The sequence below is a fragment of the Crotalus tigris genome, unplaced genomic scaffold (assembly GCF_016545835.1).
Source record: "Crotalus tigris isolate CLP2741 ecotype Arizona unplaced genomic scaffold, ASM1654583v1 scf7180000018585.330925593:3314079, whole genome shotgun sequence".
Classification (NCBI taxonomy): Eukaryota; Metazoa; Chordata; class Lepidosauria; order Squamata; family Viperidae; genus Crotalus; species Crotalus tigris.
The window spans coordinates 3,008,110-3,025,668 of record NW_024097088.1 but is presented as its reverse complement, the minus strand read 5'-3'; the positions used below and the strand labels follow the sequence as shown (position 1 = coordinate 3,025,668).

General features: G+C 54.3%; 1 protein-coding gene across 2 annotated transcripts; it reads right to left on the bottom strand.

The window, feature by feature from the left end:
• Positions 1-3,322: 3,322 nt before the first annotated feature.
• Positions 3,323-13,573, bottom strand: GDPD2 (glycerophosphodiester phosphodiesterase domain containing 2). Of its 2 annotated transcripts, XM_039354823.1 has the most exons (17): positions 13,421-13,573; positions 13,012-13,244; positions 11,542-11,683; positions 11,069-11,172; positions 10,882-10,975; positions 10,109-10,168; positions 9,759-9,857; positions 8,574-8,667; positions 7,803-7,948; positions 6,954-7,036; positions 6,652-6,802; positions 6,033-6,248; positions 5,571-5,722; positions 5,029-5,176; positions 4,821-4,903; positions 4,166-4,194; positions 3,323-3,835 (listed from the first exon to the last, which is right to left on the bottom strand). In XM_039354823.1, the coding sequence occupies exons 3-17, from the start codon at positions 11,647-11,649 to the stop codon at positions 3,783-3,785; spliced, it is 1,620 nt and encodes a 539-aa protein (XP_039210757.1). In that variant the 5' UTR covers positions 11,650-11,683; positions 13,012-13,244; positions 13,421-13,573; the 3' UTR covers positions 3,323-3,782. The 2 variants fall into 2 exon arrangements, with proteins under 2 accessions (XP_039210757.1, XP_039210758.1); XM_039354824.1 differs by lacking the exon at positions 13,421-13,573 and having other exon boundaries at positions 13,012-13,302.
• Positions 13,574-17,559: the final 3,986 nt, after the last annotated feature.

Genomic DNA, 17,559 nt, shown 5'->3' with positions numbered 1-17,559 from the left:
GGGGGGGGCTTTATAGCTGGGTGGGGAGGAGGGAAAGGGGCACCGAGCTAGCCTTGTTCTTTGGAATTGGGGTAGGTGAGGGGGCTGTAGATAAATGCCTGTAAAGTTAGCAGCAGATTAACTAGAAGCTTTTGATAAACAGAAAATGGGGAGGGTGAGAAAATCCTGTCTATATTTTAACAGAAAATCCTATGAAATGATTGGCTAAAAGTAAAGGACATTTTCTTAAAGCTTTATAAGTTTTGATACCAGAGAGAACACTAAAGTACACAGTGCCAGGAATTGATCTGAAGAATGGATGATGGGGAATGGGGGGGGAAAGGGTTTTTTAGAAAAGACGAGCCTCCTTCTCCGAAGAAGGGGGATTCCAAGCTCCCCGGAAACACCAGGCTGATCAACCTGTATTCCTAGTAGGAGCTTTGGGTGCTCTAAGCCTCGAGGTGGCCAGGCCGCAGCGACCCCTTTGGATACTTGGAGCCCTTGACCTCTTGGCGCAGAAGGCCTCTGCAGGAGAGCCACCGTCTGCCGACCGACAGTTCCGGGGTGGCTGGGTCTGCTTAGGGTTGACTTCGTTATGTAGTCTGGCTGGCAATGCTCAGAGTGTAGCCCTGGCCTGCAGGGATGGCAGTTGCTTTGTCCTACGCATCCAGCATGTTCTCGGGTGATCTGCCCCCCCCCCCGGCCAAAAGATCAGGGAATGAGGGTTGCAGAAATACAAGAGGGTCAGAAACCATTTTTCCAGCACGGCTCCTCCTTGACGAGGGGAGCTGGGGTGGACCCTGGGCATGCTTGGAGATTTCCCAGCAGGCCTGGAAGGGGGAGAGGCGGAGTCCCGGTATAACCTGGAAGATCCTTTAGCAAGGCAGTTGTCAGATTTCATTCCATTCTCTTCCTGCAGCTGCCCAAAGCCATTTGTGGTGAATGCGAGGAAAGGCCAAAGTTGTCTGCCTGGAAACGTGTGCAGTAGATTTTGCTTGTGTCAAACCACCGAGGGGCCTATTCACATCCAAGCCAGCCCTCGGAGTTCTATCGGGAGGACCTTCACTTGCCCTGGCTTGGAATGGTAACTTTCAGAGAAGTTGGTCCAGTTGCCACTGCCAGAAAGCTGTTATGCCCGTTTGCTTTCTCCAAGCAAGGACTGGTTAATTATGGGAACATGCTGCCCCTCCCCATTTGCAGGGAGCATTGTAGACAGAAGGGATCTTGATTGGGATCAGAGAGAAGCAAGGATTGCTGTGGTCCAGAGGCCTCTTGTGTTGGGCTGCAAGGAGAGAGAGAGAGAGCTATGGAGATTCTCAGTCATCCAGGCCATGATTGCCCCAAAGGTGCTTTTTTCCAAAAGGCAGCTGGACTTCCTTGGTTTTCTCCTTGAACACATTTCACTTCTCACTGAAGAAGCTTCTTGGATGAGAAGCGAAATGTTTTCAAGAAAAAAACCAAGGAAGTCCAGCTACCTTTTGAACAAAAACACCTTTGGGATCAGAAATATAGATGCAGGTCACAATCCAATATCAGGATTTGCAGGCATCTAATTTCCCCCCTACAGCTGCGCTACTAGGGGTCCATGGGTCACCCTGGGCCAGGAAGGTACCGGAACCTCTGGGTGCCCCTGTAAAGGAGGAACCTTCCCCTCCCTCCCTCCCTCCTGTGCTTTTAGGGTGCCCTGCTTTTCAAGGAGAGCGTGTTTCTGCTTGGAAGGAAAGATGAGGGCAGCAATGTGTCTTCTGTGGCATGAGTAATGGGATCCGCTGGGATCCAGGACGAGGTACATGAGGATCTTGGGGGCTCGACCAGCTGTTTCCACCAGGATGTTGGTAGGGATCGAAGGCCTTCTCCGTGCAGTTATACTTCAACTCTTCTTGTGCTCTTGGTGTTGTGATGGGGTTGTTGGGCAACGGAGTCCCAAAGCATTGGGCGCTGGAGGTCCTCATCCGGGCCTGGCCTGAGGAGAAGCCTTCCGGCTGGCCTCTTTCCAGAGCAGGGCGAGGAGGGTGGGGTGCCTGCTGTGGGATTGGAGCTCTCCGGCCTGTCCCTGGGGGGCCTTGAGAGGGAGCTGCTGGGCCTGAGGGCTTGACTTCCCCCCCAATAAAGGTTCCACCCCCCCCCCCCCCGTCCAGGCATTCTGCTCTCTCCCTCTTGACCCAGCCTTCTCTCTCTTCCCCCCCCCCCGGAGTTTTTGTGGATTTGCTGGGGGGCAAAATGTGACAAATAAACCTTTATAATCCTCTGACTCGGAACATGTCTTAGACTTCCCCTTGAAGGTTTGCAAGAGATGTTTGGCAGAGGGAGGAAACGGGGAGGGGGGGGCTTTGGAGGGAGGGTTGTGCTGGAGGTCATAAACTGTGTGTGTGTGTGTGTGTGTGTGTGTGTGTGTGTGTGTGTGTGTGTTTAAGCCTAAATGCTGGCTAATGGGAAATGAATGTTGGCGGGAACTGAGCATGCAAGTCGGCAGTGCCAGGTTGCTGCTGGAACATCGGGCAGGTGGGCTGTAGATAGCAGTCTATACAGCCGGGTGCTTTGATTGCAGCCAGGCCAGAGCCTTCACAAACCTCGTGCAGGTGAGCAGCCACCCAGTGTCCCTGCAAGATGAAGCAGCCTTGGGGTCACGGGGATCATTTTCAGGGTGTCTCATTTGTAATGGCCAACCTGGTGTTTGCAGGGGGCGTGAAAGACCTCTGCCTCTCATAATGACTGGCTGCAGCCTTGCGGGTGCCCGTCCTATGCTTGGCCTGTCTGACTCATGTTAATAGATCGACCGATACCATTTGGATGCCGTGCTGCTAAATATTTCTTAAACAAGGAGCATTCTTTCTCAGAATGAGATCACCTGTCGTGAGGGACCTCACCCAACTATAGTTTTCCCAAGCATTTCTGCAAAGCGTTTCCCCTGCCTCAGTTGCCTGCTCAGCATCCTTTTGACCTCAGTCCATTTCTAAATCAGTGTAAATTCGCTTCCTGTTAACGTCATCACCGCTTGAGCAAAAGAGCTTACATTGTTTTTTTTAAAAAGTGAATTATTAACACATACACAGAAAATAGCATTTGTTTCTAAAAGAACCTGGGGCAGCCTGTGACTCTTGCCTGCTGGGTGTTGTTATATGCTCTGGTTTTGAACGCTGTTCCTGGGAAAATCTTGGGGCTGAACCTGAATCCGACACACTTCCACACAGGAACAGGCACAGTCATTGGTGCCGAGACCCCTGGCTCATGTGCGCAGTGTTACACTGTTGAGGCTCCACCCTGGAGCCTTTGAACCCAGCTAGAACTGCCAGAATACAGGCTGTGGCAGGAAGCTGTTAGAGGTGGGACACTGAGGGAGCTGTGCATTGAAAGGGTGCGCCCCCACTTTTATTTGCTTCCCCCGGGAGTGGAATAAATGTTTACAGCAGCATGGTTTCCCAGCCCGTACAGACAGCTTTATTGGTAGGGGGCACTCCCAGTCCCACATCAAGAAGGAAATTGTCGTCCAGGAGAGTCGGTAGCTCCCTAATTCTGTCCTGAGGCTGTACAGTAATTCTGGGATCTGGGTCTTGCTGAGGAAGGTCCCGGGTTCCAGTCTTGCAAGAAGAAATGCAGCATCCAGGCTGCCGTGAACTCCCCCTGCACCAGCTGCTCTTTTTAGGCTGTGCAATACAGGCCCCTGAAACATTCCAGCAGCCGCAGCAGCTGCTGCCAGCAAGCACCAAGGACGGGCTGTTCCCAGAAAAACCTTTGAAAGCGGAGAGCCCTGCCAAAGCTAGCAAGAGGGAGGGCAACATCCGGGGCTTCTGGGCGCTCCTGCTTCACTCGGACAAGAGGCTGTGGATCTTCGTCAGGAGCACATCTGAGTTGGAACCTGCAGGCGGGAGGAGGCGGCTGTGAGGGGCTGCCGCTTGCCAGCTTTCATTGAACTCCGCTGTGCCTTTTTCCGGTGCACAGCAGAGGGGTGAAGCCACATTTAGGATAAGCCATGTTCCTTCAAAGAACAGCAAATCTTGCTTGAAGCTGCTTATGGAGACAATGGAGGGTGCCTAGTAATAGGCAGCCCTCTGCAAAGTTCTGATTCCCCCAAGATGCTGGTGAGACTCTTTCCCCTTGTTTATACCCTCTTTATGGGTTGCCTGTGCAGCTGTTGTGTGCCAAAGTCACATTTTGTTTCCCAGTTATCCCAAAATACCAGCTTTACCTTTTGAGTCCTTTTTCCAAGACCATCTTCTGTAAAGAAAGAAAGAAAATCATGTCAGAATTATGTCAAGTGAGCCTCTCTGTTCCCTAGCTCTCTTGGCACCTGGGTGGGCAGCTGGAGAACAACCAGGGTCTTTTCAATGCTGTGGCACAGTTGGACCCAGTCACCTGGTGCTCCATCCAAATGCACAATGAAACCTCTCTCAAAACGACCATGAAAAGGCCCATCTGAGAAGGACAAGTCATACAGATCTCAGGACCAGGTTTTCTCAACCTTGGCAACTTTAAGATGTCTGGTCTTCAACTTTGAGAGCTGAACTATGAATCTAGAACTTTAACTCTGGGAATTCTGAGGGTTGAAGTCCACGCATCTTAAACCGTCAAGGGTGAGACAGTGCAATCTGTTCTGGAGCAAGATTTTGGTAGGTGCTTTGGTAAAGGAGATCTGCTCTACCTTCTAGTAGAAAGACTGGATCTCCAACTGTAGACCTAACACAAAGTAGACCTATCACCCGGGTGCATGTGCAAGCCTCCATAATGGTGATGGTAGCAACCACATCCCTCACTTGAGAAGGCCCAACTGTACAGAGCTTGCAAGCTGGAAGAAGCCCCATGATCTGACTGAGATCCCTCATCTCTGTTCACTCGGTACTCACTTTAGCAGCAAGAAAGCCGAGAGAACCAGCAGGAAGGAGACGCAGTCTGTCACAATCCAGATCATGCGATAGGTGGCCCGAGGCTGGGAGAAACAGGCGGCAGATCAGGCTGGGCGGCTGCATGGCTAACCGCTTTCTCCCAGGGAATCTTTGGAGTGGGCTGCAGCAGGTAAAGTAGTAGCCCCTCACTCACCCCCGGTGGTCTTACCAGCAGCCAGGTGGGGCGCTGCATCTTCTGTAGCACCTGGCAGGCATTGGTGGTAACCGAAGAAGTCCCGGCACACCACAGGAGGGAGAAAAGCCACGGAGCGTTTATCACATACAGGTTGACTGAGATATTGCTCCGGCGGTACTCACTGCAGAAGGGGGTTTGGCAATAAAGCAGAGGACAGTGACAGCCCATAATAGCACAATTTGCATGAAAGGGCTTGAGGAAGGCTGCAGCTACATCCCAGCCTCTAGAAGTGTGAAGCCTCACTATGCAACAACGACCTGAAGATGACACGCCTTGTTGGTTGCTTTCCAGCTTTGCTAACTGGTTATTGAGGGAGGGGTGCTAGGCTGCGCCTCGCTGCTCCATTTGAGCCCTCCCCATCCCGTTTTTTAATGGCTTCAGAGACCTTTTCCTTCCACACACCATACATTTCCCAGCCTCTATCTGCCTTTATAAAAGCTGAGCTTTTATAAATCCCCCCCCTTCCTCAGATCTGACCTGACCTGACCGAGAAAGAGCCCCTCCCCCGCTCTGACCTGATTTCTGCACTGCTCAGTTTTTGGTAAGCCAGGTTGACTCGCGGAAACCTTACGGTCTTGTTGACCAAACTTTCGAGGCCGTAGATGTGCTGGAACCTGGGCGCTTGCTGTTTCACCTGCTTCCGGAACTGATTAGGCAGCCACAGAATCTGGGTTGGGGAAGAAAGAGGGCGTAGCAGGGCCTACTCACTGTTTGTCACCACTGCTGGAGCTGGAACTGGAGATACTCCTAAGGCAGGAGGACGCGGCTCCGATTATTTGGATCTGGAGCAGATCTGACTTCAGTCATGTTCCTTTCCAGGGTCACCGACTCTCCAGGACCAGGTAGCCTCAGGCTGTCCTGAAGCCCCATCTCCAAGGGGACCTGCAACTTCCCTTTCTCTAGCCTCATATGATCTCTGCACGTTTGGGTGCTGCTCAGAAGAGGGATTTGTCTTACTTGGCACAGGGAAGACTCACCAGCTCTTGGCTGATGCCCGATTGGAGGACTGTCTCCACTGTGATGTTGACCAGGCGCTCATAGTGGGGGTCCTCCAGTGGCATCAGATCAAATATGACAGACACCTGGTGCCTCTTGGCCTCTGCCAGCAGCTCCTTCAGAGACAAAACGTGCTGCCTCCTGGCCTGGGCCATCTCTTCTTCTGAAAGGCTCCAGGCTGTGGAGAAGGGATGCTTCTGGTAGAGGAAAGGGAGGTGGTTAGCCCAGCCGTTGTACAGCAACCCAGGTTAAATCATGCACTGGGCTTGGATGGGCCACTTTTCGTCTACTGGACTCTCCATGCAGATCCAGCTTCTCGTTATGCATGGAAAGTTCTTCTCAAGAGTCAGGACCTCTGCCACAATGCCTTCTTTGGGCTGCTACTTGCTTTTGTGCAGGTGCAGAAAACTCTCCTTGTAAAAATGAGTATGGAGACACTTTTCCATCTGCTTCTGATCCAGACATTCCCTGTCAACCATTATCCACAGAATCCAAGGTGGTTCACCCCCCACAAATCAACCAACTCCAGATGAGCAAGCCAGATATTCAACCAATCCTAATCAACCATGTTTTGATCAAGCAGCACCATCCTGCTCTCACCTGCAAAAACCAGCTGCCAGCGTCAAGTTGCTGCAGCTGTGTCCAGCTGAAGGTGGTGGCTTTGGCGTGGGCTTGGGTGGGGAAGACCTCCTGGACATTTGTGGTCCGTAAGAGTGTCTCATCATGCATGAGGAAAGGGATCCCATCAGCACTGGGAGTGAAAAAAGGAGAAAATACCTGGATCCTGGACCTTTTCTGAGTGGGGGATGAGGGACCCTCTAGATTGGTGCCTCCTGAAGCCAGGAATTTCCTTCCTGCATAAATCTTCCAACATAGCCACCACTGTTCAGCCCGTCTCTTACCTCACTCGGACATCCGTTTCTAAGACACTCAGGCCACAGTTGACAGCCTTCTGGAAGGACATCAGGGTGTTCTCCGGTGCTAGCTGGAGGGGGGGGGCAATGAAGGTGAAGCGGGAGGGTTTGGGATCCCCCCCTGAGACATCTAGCCATTGCCTGGGGAACCTACCGCTCAGCTCTACAGGAGGGGGTTCCACATCATCTTGCAGGTGGAACAATTTTGGCAGGCCGAAGGGTTCTTAGGAGAAAGAGGCGGAGCTGGGACATCTTCTTAATGTCTTACAAAATAACCGAGTTGGAAGGGACCTTGGAGGTCTTCTAGTCCAACCCCCTGCACAAGCAGGATACCCTATACCATTTAATCCAGGACGAAAAGGCAGAAAAATCCCAGCAAGGCGAGGCTGTAAAAGTCAGCCTGGAAAAGCTGCTGCTGTTTTAAGGACACGCCTGTCTTGGGGGAAACAGACCTACTGGATTCAGGAGGAGGCCCTCAAAAGAGCTGCGCCAACCTGGTGCACTCCAGGTGTGTTGGGCTTCCACTCCCCAGAGTCCTCCCCAGTGCAGACACTGGGAATACAGACAGTGAGCTCTGACACATCTGGAACGGGAGAGGAAGACAGCTGAAGATAGTTCCTGTTTCCCCAAAACTCCAGAAACTCACAGGGGATCCTAGCACCACCTTCCAGCTGGTGCTCCACTCTTGTTCAGGCTCTGCATGTACAATTCTCAGTGGCCCTGATCAGGAGAAGCCAGATATTCCAGCCTCTTGAAATGCTTCTGCAGGCTCTCCCTCCTAGGAGCCTGGCCAGCCTCATTCCAGGACCGGTATGGAATGGAGAGGAAGGCACTTACCATGGGAGCCCCACGGTGCCCAAACAGGGCCGGTTTGGGAGGAAGCTGGCTCTGCTCCAGGAAGCAGGGCGAGTCGATGCCCAGGGGGGCCAGGTATAAAGCCAGCGTTGCGCCCAGATACAAGAGCAGGAGAAGCACCCCGAGAGCTGCAGCGACACAAATGGAAGAGGGCCCCAAGTGGTCAGTGGGGGCTCTTGGTCCCCTTGAAGACCGTGACCGGATCCCCAGAGCAGCTGTCTGCCATCTGCGAGAGCTGACTGCTCTTCATCTTGCCGTTAATCCTAGGAATCTGCTCCCCTTGCCCGATCCCTAGCATGGCAGGGTTGGCAGCAGCCCTTGGGCTGAAGGCCTGCCTGGTATCCAAATCGGGGCAGCCCCAACAGAAGACTGCCCAGTTCTGACTGAATGCCTGCAGCCAAGGGCAGCCCATCATCTCCCCCTGGGGTTCGCCCAGGTGTTCCGCTCTTGGGCTCAGGAAGGTTTTCCTAGCATCCGGCTGGAATATGCCAGCCCATAATGTGGGACTGCTGCTCTGTTTCCCTCTTTCAATGCTGCCCGGAGAGTCTAAGGAAACGGCACCACCATACACTTGGGGATCCTACATCCGAGACCCCCAAATTCCAGGCATCATTTTAACAGCTCAGGAGGAAGCTGCACCTGTGTGTCAGAGTTAGGGTGCCCAAGTTCACCTTGGAACCGGCGCCCAAGGGCTGCCCCCCCCCAAACCAGGCTTTCATGAGGAACAATCCCCCCATCCCCCACCCTCAGTACCTGCATGGGAGATGTGGTAGAAGCAGGCCGCTACTGGCCAGGCAAGCATCGTCAAACCCGCCACTGCTCCGATGTGCAGGAAGGGGCCGGTTGCCTGGCAGGATACGATACAAGGTGGTTGGCCTTTCCAAGGGCCCTGGGCACCAAGAGAAGGCTGGCCCAGGCAGGCCACAGTTTGGGAATCCTCCCAGGACTAGGCAGAAGGGCAGCTGGGTCAGGAGGGGCTCGAAGGAAAAGCCACACTATCCCTTGGATTGGCAAACGGAGTCCTTCTGAGATTGTCTCTCCTGCTGCTCTCCATCAGCCAGAACCTGCCCCTTCCCTCTTCCTGGCCTTTTTGTCCCCAGACAAGGATTTGGGTCCTGTGGCAAGGCATGCCTGTCTTGGAGAGTCTTCCCTGCCAAATGGCACATAGTTGTCTCTCGCTGGGTGCTCCCAGCCTGCCGATTTCATGGAGCCAAAGGGCTGACCATTAGCCTAAAGGGACGCTCATCCAGACCGGGATATGCCCACCCTGTGGCTGCCCCGCCTCCATTCTGGGGGGGGGGGCTGGAAGCAACTGGGCATCTCTCCCTGTATGAGACGCTAAGTCATCTGCTGCAGCTCAGCCAGCAGGTGGGGCAAGAACAGAATAACAGAGTTGGAAGGGAGCTTGGAGGTCTTCTAGTCCAACCCCCTGATCAGGCAGGAGAGCCTCTACTATTACAGACAAGTGGTCGTCCAGCCTCTTCTGAAAAACTTTCAGTGATTTCTGATAAATGATTGTCCAATCTCTTTTTGAAAACCTTCAGTTTTGGAGCACCCACAATTTCTGGAGGCAAGCAGTTCCACTGGTTTATTGTTCTCACTGTCAGGAAGTTTCTCCTTAGTTCCAGGTTGCTTCTCTCCTTGGTTAGTTTCCACCTGTTGCTTCCTGTCCTGCCTTCAGGCGCTTTGGAGAAATAGGCTGACCCCCTCCCGTCCTGTTTGTGACAACCTCTGAGATATTGGAAGACTGCTATCATGTCTCCTCTAGTCCTTCTTTCCATTAAACTAGACACCCAATTCCAGCAACCGTTCTTAGTATATTTTAGCCTCCAGTCCCCTAACCGAGGGGGACCAGAGAGTAGAACAGATACTTCTGCATGGGCCTTGGCTTAAAGCAGGAGGCAAAGGACAGTCCTGAGCAACTCTTAGGGCTCCTACCTGTAGAGCAATGTGGGCACTTTCCCACTCCTCCGACCACTGAATTTCCAGCCCCACAAAAGCAGCCACTACTATCAGTGCAGTCAGGATCAGAAGGCCCTGGAAGAAACATAGAAGACATCTCCAAGGCCCCGGAAGTCACCCAAAGAACCTCTGTCCAGGAGGGAAACCAGGTCCTATGTGAGCAGGACCTGCTGGTGTGGCTGGCAAGGGACAATCAAGGGGAGGGCATCCCAGAGGGGCCTCAGAAGCCTCCCACCCCACGGGGACCATGAACCGAGCCCAGCAAGAAACTTCATGGCTTCTGCCCAAGGAAAGGAAAGGAGGCAAGCAAAATACTGTAGTCTTACCTTGTGGAGCCAATGCAGCTTCAGGGGCTGATGGCAGAGCTGAAGGCAGAGGGCCAAAATCTGGGATGCAAACAAAGGAAGATATGAATACCCTCCCCCCACACAGCTGCTTGGGGCAAGAAAACCTCACTTGGAAAGACCCTGAACGGAGACGGAGTTTATGCAACCCTCACCCTTCTGGATGTGCTGGACCCCCAGTTCCCTCAGTCCCAGGTAGTCCAATCAAGGTGGGCGAAGACCACACACCAAGAAAAGGAAACATGTAGACCCGACTTATAAAATGAGCACACCATTCCTTGTCTGCCTATTTAACTCTCCTGCCCTCCGTTCTGAGCCTGAGATGCCCAAATGCTAAACATGGACCCTCCTTCTCAGCACCCCTCCCCTCTTCTGGCTTCTGGGAGGTTTGCCCACCTGCTCTGCCATCTAACTTTGTCCAAGTTGAACTGGAGAAACAGGGCTGCCCATTCTTCAGAGTGAACCGGTGCTCCATTGTGGCAATATAATATCGCCCTCTCAATGTTGCAGAGAGAATTCTGTTGGATGCTGCTGCAACACTCCTGCCCCCTCCCCATGAATTGCAGTCCAAATTGTGGGACAGAATTTAGTTTATAGCACAGAGATATCCTGAAGACGCTCCCACACCATCAGCAAAGGGGGGGATACAGAAACCCCCCCCAACCAGGGAGCCTCACTCCCTAACCATTGCAAAGTTGGGCCAGGAGGGGAGGGGGGCTAGTGTGGTAGGAAGGATGGAAAGGGGGGGGACTTACCAGCAGTAGAGAGGAGTAGATGACCAGGGTGGCGGTCACAGACAGCATCACCACTGACCAGTCCAGCCACCATTCTGTCTTCTGGAAGACAAACCTGTGTAGGGGGGGGGGGGCAGAGAAAGCTTACCGAAAGGTCAGAAAGGGGCATAATGTGGGGGGGGGGGCGCAGAGGGCACCTTCTACTCACTCGTTAAGGTTGTGGAAATCGTTGAGTGTGATGAGGGCCACGTAGAGCCAGGCCAGGGCAAGAAGGCCAACGCAGAAGAGCAGGAAGAACCAGGTGCAGTCACACTGCGGATGGAGCGGAGGAGGGGCTCAACTGGCGCTGCCATCCCAGGACCCCCCCAAGGGCGCTTCCCCCATGGCTACGGGGGGGGAAGAGGAGGGGCCGCCCCAAGAGGGAGGTGTCTTCAGCCCTTCAGGCAGCCCACCATGCTTTCCATGAGGATCGGGTGGGGTAACCACGGCCCAGCTTATTTGGGGGAGTGGATCTGGGGGAAGGGAGACTCTGAAGCACTGGAGTGGGTCTGCAGCCCACCCCCAGAGACCCTTGGGGCCTCTCCTCGCAGGGACATGGGGTGAGCCTTCTTCTGTTCCCCCAGAGACCCTGTAGAGCGGGGTGTGTGTGCTTTCAGACCTCCCCCCTATGGGTACACACACCTTGCTGGTCTTCAGGCCCTTCTTGTGGGTCCAGTGGCAGCTGAAGAGTCCCAGCAGGCAGGTGCTGCAGAAGCGTTGGCGGCAGCAGCAGCCCCTGCTCTTCCCCATGGTCGGTCAGTTCCCGGGGAGGGGCAGCCCCACCCTGCAAGGAAAAGCAGGCTGGTCCTTGCTCTTCCCCACCTGCCCCCAACTGCAGGGACCGTCTGCGGGAGGCGAGTTCAGCCAGATCCCGTGACTCATCCTGAAGATTCCCAGAGGAGGCTGATCCCAACCTGTGCAACCTGGCCAGGTGAGCCCTGCCCAGCCACCCCACCCCAAGGTGGCAGGTTGGGGCAAGCCCGCAATGCACAGAGGCAGTTTAGAAAGCCATTTAAGCCGCCATCTTCTCCCAGGTGGGGAAAAGGGAAAGTGGAAGGGATCATCTCCCGCTGGAAGAGCTGCCGGGGTGCAGCCTTTGGCGAGGGGGCCGGGCGTCTTCTGAGCCCGCAAAGGAAGGCTGGGCATCACCCTCACCTGCCCCCAGAGGGGAGAAGGGGCGCAGGGACGGGCCTTCCTGCTCTGCTCCAAACATAGTTGCTTGAGCATAGTCCCCTAGATCTTATATCACAAACCAAATTATTAATGTTGGATTTTTGCTCGGCTGAACGCTCGAGGCAAGTTAGCAACATGTTTTTTTCCTTAATCCAACAATTAACACTACCAACACTGAAAGCACTCCACAGGCAAGCTGGTGCTGCTAAAGTGACACCCGATCTCATTCTGCTTTAGTGCAGTGGGCAAACTGTGATTTTTAAACCGTCAGGGACGCCCTAGTTGCAGATGACTGAAACGTGGCCTACGTATGCAGCACCCACTAAGGCAAGGGTCCCCAAACCTGGCACTTTAAGCCTTGTCGGGATAGTTGGCTGGGGAATTCTGGGAGTTGAAGTCCACAAACCTTGTAAACCTGACAGCTGTTGCATGTGCCAAGAAGAGGGCCAGAAAGGGGGGGGGGCACAGCAACAGCCTTCTTCCCACAGAAGGAGCCCTTCAAGGACTGCCCCACAAAAGCCTTTACAGGGGGCCTCCCGCCCTGCCCGGGCCTTTAGACCTGGGGAAGGGTTGTCATGGCGACCACCAAGACATCAGGCCTTGGTGCACAAGGACAGCGCAATGGGGCTGGGGGGGGGGGGAATTTGGCTCTGCAACTCGAAAGCAGCAGCAGCCTCCCTGCCGAACGATAGTCGGGCAATGCCGGGATTGTTTTTAACTGGGTGGTGGTGGGGAGACCGCCCTGCCTCCCCCCTGCAGGTTTTATAGAAACTTGGCCCGAGCCCCGCCGCCTTCGCTGCAAGAACCCCCGCGCAGTTTGGCTGGGGGGGGGCGGCGGGGAGGGGGCTGCAACCTAGCTGAACAAAGCTTTCCCTCCTCTGAAGATGAGCTACTTTCCTGGCTTTTAAAAAAAACTTCTTCCGAACTTCCCAACTTTACCTTCCTGCGGAGAGGAACCAGCTAGGATCCGGCCAGAGTCGCCTCTGCTCTTTCCTCCCTCGTCCCGCTCCGGTATAGGCGCCCTTCGCGGCGTAACTGCGACTTTGGGAACGTGAGCAAACTCCCGATTTTCTCCGGGAGAGGCCGAGGGAGGAGCCGCGTCGCTCCCCTCGGAAGGGAGAAACCGGGGAGCGAAACTTTTCAACTGGATTCCAACAGCTCCTGATTCGCATCTGCGAGCCAAGCGGGAAAGGAGAGCAACGCAGCTCCCCAAACGCTCCGAAATGGGGACGGTTCCCCTGAGACCCCCCCTCCCTGCTCTCGCCCCCAGGCCCGCAACCCCTCCGCCCCTGCAGATCCCCCGGGGGAGGGAAGCAACGCCTTCGCGCCCTCCCTTTGGCGCTCCTACAGCTCAGAGGATGCCTTCCAGGTCATTCATCTCGGCCAAGATTCCAGTCCTCTTGGAGGGCGGGCGGGAGCGGGGACTCGACTCCCTTTTTGCGCTGCGCTTTTGCTGGCTGCTGTTGCTGCTGCCGGCTCCCTCCTCCTCCTCCTCCTCCTCCGTTCTCACCTGCGGGACTTCTGGCTTGGCATCCCGTGTGGGTGCCGCCTCCGCGGGGTGTGTTTCCCCCAGTTGGACCTTAGCATTTTGGCATTTAGCACTTGCAGGCTGGGTTATGCTCACAATAAAGCTATTGATCTACCTGCTCCCTGCCATGTGGGAAATGATAAGAGGTCTTGTGGCTTTGGCAGCCCTTCACACCATGTGTGGGGATGACTGGGCAGCTCCTGCTCCACTCAGAGGTTCCCCCGTGGAGCATGTGCCCCAACAGGAGATCCCTCTCTCTCTTCTGGAGTGAGAAAAGTACAGGAGGTACAGAAAAGAAGTGATTACACCCATTTTGGCTCCATATGAGCAAGGGCACCGTCTCCCCTTTTCTCTTGACCCAGCCGCTCATCTCCCTTCACCCCCCTCCGGTCTCTGGGTGGCCAGGCCACCTCATTGGGTTTCCTCTGGAGTAGTTGCTCCCTCCGGGGTCAAGCCCCGTTTCTTTAGCAGCCCAGCAGGCGCTTCTACTTGGCCTCTTCTAAGCCTGCACTGGGAGGCTTCAGGCCAAGGGGTGGGGTGGAGAAACTGGCTTGGCCACCCAAACTGTTCCTACTCCATCTTTCTATTTGGAAACCTTCAGAGTGCTTCCCCGTTGCATCTTGCACGGTGGAAGCCTGTGGCCACGGCAGAGGGGCGGGGCGGGGGAGGCAGTGGGGCGGAGTTTCCCCATCCACCTAGCTGACTGAGCACAGATGCAGACCAGTCCCTGTGGATCGCAGCTGATTGTAGCTGGCTGTGTGTCCCAACCCCTTAAACTCCCTTAAACAAGCCATGGTTACCAATGGAGTGTTGAAGCCCTGCCTGAGCATGCGCCCAACCCCCAACCTGGCTGCCCTACCCTGCCTGGATCCCGTTCTTGGTGTTTAGCTTCCCAAATCTTGTCTCCCAGCTGAAGTGGTGCATCTCCACAGCTCCCCCCCGCCCCGTGAGAGGGAGGCCCCTTCCCACCTTTTAAAGGGCTGCCTGTTTACTCCCTGGTATGAGGAGTGGGCCATGAGTACTTATTTAATAAAATTTATAAAATTTATTGGCCACCTATCTTACCACAGGTAACTCTGGGAGGCTTACAGTTACATATACAGTTAAAACATAAAAAGTTAAAATCAGACATTAAAACCCAAAACACATGGGGGAAGGCGGGGGCAAGTGGGATCTGTTGTTATTCAATCAACCACCCCTATTGCGCTGTTCCCCCACTGGGGCCCCAAAGCGACTGCCAGAGCCAGGCCTTTAGGTCCTTGCAAAAAGATAGGAGGGTTGGGGCCAACCTCACATCGTGGGGGGGGCGGGGGCAAGTTGTTCCAGAGGGCAGGAGCCACAATGGACAAGGCCCTCCTCCTGGACCCCACTGGCTGGAATAATTGTCTGTGGGGACTGAGATGGTCCCCCAAGTAACCTGGCGTGGTAGCTGGGAGAATCGATTAAGGCAAGGAGTTGAGTCTATGAAGCGCGCACCACCCTCGATGAGATGGAAATGCAGCTCAAAGAGAGGAGGCTACCGTTCTGCCCCACCCCGTGGTGCATCGGAAATTTCCTTCCCAGCCTGAAAAGCCCCCAACTCTCACGATGGAGTCGTTGCTCACAGCAGCTAAAGACACTTCTGTGTATGTCGGTGCATTCCTGAAAGGGGGGGGGCCTGCGGGCTGAATGTGGGCTGAGCAACATGCTTTAACTTTGAACCCTCTGCCACAAATGAAGGTAACTAAATATGTATTCCACAAAACGTCTGTCAGATGGGGGCATTCCTCAAAGATGCACTTAAAAGGATATTGATCATATTCAGTTAGTGAACCTGCATATGCTGATTTTGACCCCCCAAAAGTATTCTTCCCCCTAAACAAGACACTTTAACTGAAGTTCTACCGATGACGTCACCTAGCCTGGTAACGAAATGTTCGGAAGCTAAACAGCAAGTTTTGAGAATAATCCACCCTCAACACCATCCATTTTGTGGGGTATCATTCCCATCTCTGCTGTTTCCTTGAGGTGTTGAGGAGACATGAGGTGAGAGGTGGAAAATGGTTTAGTCTTTATCCCACAAGATGATTAAACATTTTCTTGGACTCAGGTATATTCAATCTCTTCTTTTTTTTCAAGCAAGGAAGGACAGTTTTGCTTCCATAGGCCAGTAGGTGGCACTGACGAACCTCTAATCTCTAACAAGGAAGCTTTGCCCAGAACCCCAATTCTCCTGCTTCGAAGCTTCCTTGAGAGAAAAGGGGTGCCCTGCCACCTCCGACTGGGTCTCTGTAGACGGGGGTCCCTGCTGCGCTGGCTGTGCCTCTTCTCGGTCCATCCCACAAGGGGCAGTTGGGGAGGTGGAAGGAGGCGGAAGGATGGAGTCAGCTGGGAGGGAGGGGTGCTTCCATCGCACCTGGAGGGCTCCCTGTTGATTCCCAGCTCGAGAAGACTTTGCATGACCTGATTGTCTTAGGCAGCCACAGCCCAGTCTCCCTCTTTCTTTTACTTGGAAAGCTTGTGGAGAAAGCGAGCGCCTGGAGGAGCTGGAGGATTGGGCCCCCCGGCAGAGTGGTCATCCCTGTGGAGACTGTAGGAGAGACTGGGATCGGGGACTGCAATCTTCCTGGCCCTCCTTGAGGAGGGTCTGGGGGGAGGGAAGGACCCAACTGAATCCCTCTGAGACGGAGCAACTTTGGGTTGGTGGGACTAGCAGTTCCACAGAAAGTCCTTCTTTGTTTCTGAAGGGGGTCGTCTTCCCCTCTTCAGAGGTGGTCTCCGTTTTCTCCCATGTTCACAGCTCCTGCTTGAAGGGCAGGGGGCAGCTTCCAGGAGAGCTGCTGGCGAGGCTGCCTTCAGTGCTGGACTGGATCCAGGCTGAGCGCCCTCCGCCATGTGACTCACAACTGCAAGTATTGGCAGAATCAGGCATGTGTCCCAGGGAGGGTCCTGCTTCTGCTTTCCCCCTGCAATTTCTCCAGGCGCCTCATCTTTCTTTTCTGGAAATTCCCCTACAGTTTCCCCAGGGACAATAGGGGCCTCTGCTGGGAAGGACGGGCAGGTCAACAAGGGGGGCTTCGTTGCCTGGCCGAGGCCCCCGTCTTCATTTTTCTGATCACCCCACAGACACCCCTGAGAGCAACAGGACTGGACACCTTGCAACATCAAGCAGCTGCAGCAGTTGGAGAGAAAACTATGTAATCTATGACTCCACGGAGGGCTGGGGCTGAGCAGTCAGGGGGCAGAGAGCCCACACTGAGCCCCGAGGAGGGCTCGTTCCTCTGGGTTCAGGAAGGCTCTGAGGAGCTCCAGGGAGGGCATCCCCACTGCAGGTCTTTCTCTGTGGCTCAGGAAGGGAAGCTCTTCTGCCAGATTCTAAAGTCTCCAGATCCTGATGCTACATTATTGTCAGTTTTACAGTGAATTACGGCAGCCGTAGAATTGCTCCCTTGTAGGTTGGCCCACAACTGTAATAAACGTTTTATCTATTTATCGGTGCAGGGCTTGGAGGGCAATATCGACCCACTGGGTGCCATCCGCGGTATCATAAAACCCTGATCCCGGCGGGGATGTTTCTGGAGCAGCTGGAGAGAGGCGGAAGGGCTGCTTTTCATGCCTTTGCAGGCCGGAGACTACAGAAGCTGGGCCCCACGTGGCTCTCAAGGCTTCCTCACAGGCTCGCCAAGCCTCATTAACCGCAAAGAAGGATAGGGGAGCCAACCAGGCGGAAGTGGGGAGAAGGGGAGAATATGCAGAGAATAGACTTTGGAGCAATTCTAAGTCCCTTCTAAGGCTCCCTCCAGATGGACAGAGAGGACTTGGCTTTCTTGGGTTTTAGAAGCCCAGGTTGTTCCAGGGCCCAGAAGCCCAAGAAACGTTCTTCTAAGCAGAATTGGACCTCAGGGCTGGCAATCATAGGAGCAGGTCAAGCACAAGAGCCAAGGAGAGCCTCCCGTTCCTTCCTGGGCTTGGCTGAGCCT

What these genes read in the sequence shown, in the direction of transcription:
- GDPD2 (XM_039354823.1), bottom strand. Translation starts at nt 11,649, where the DNA reads ATGGGGAAGAGCAGGGGCTGCTGCTGCCGCCAACGCTTCTGCAGCACC. An exon ending in AGGGCCTGAAGACCAGCAAG is followed by an intron (nt 11,173 to 11,541) that starts GTGTGTGTACCC and finishes CTCCATCCGCAG; the next exon opens with TGTGACTGCACCTGGTTCTT. An exon ending in CTGAGCAGTGCAGAAATCAG is followed by an intron (nt 5,177 to 5,570) that starts GTCAGAGCGGGG and finishes CCCCTTCTGCAG; the next exon opens with TGAGTACCGCCGGAGCAATA.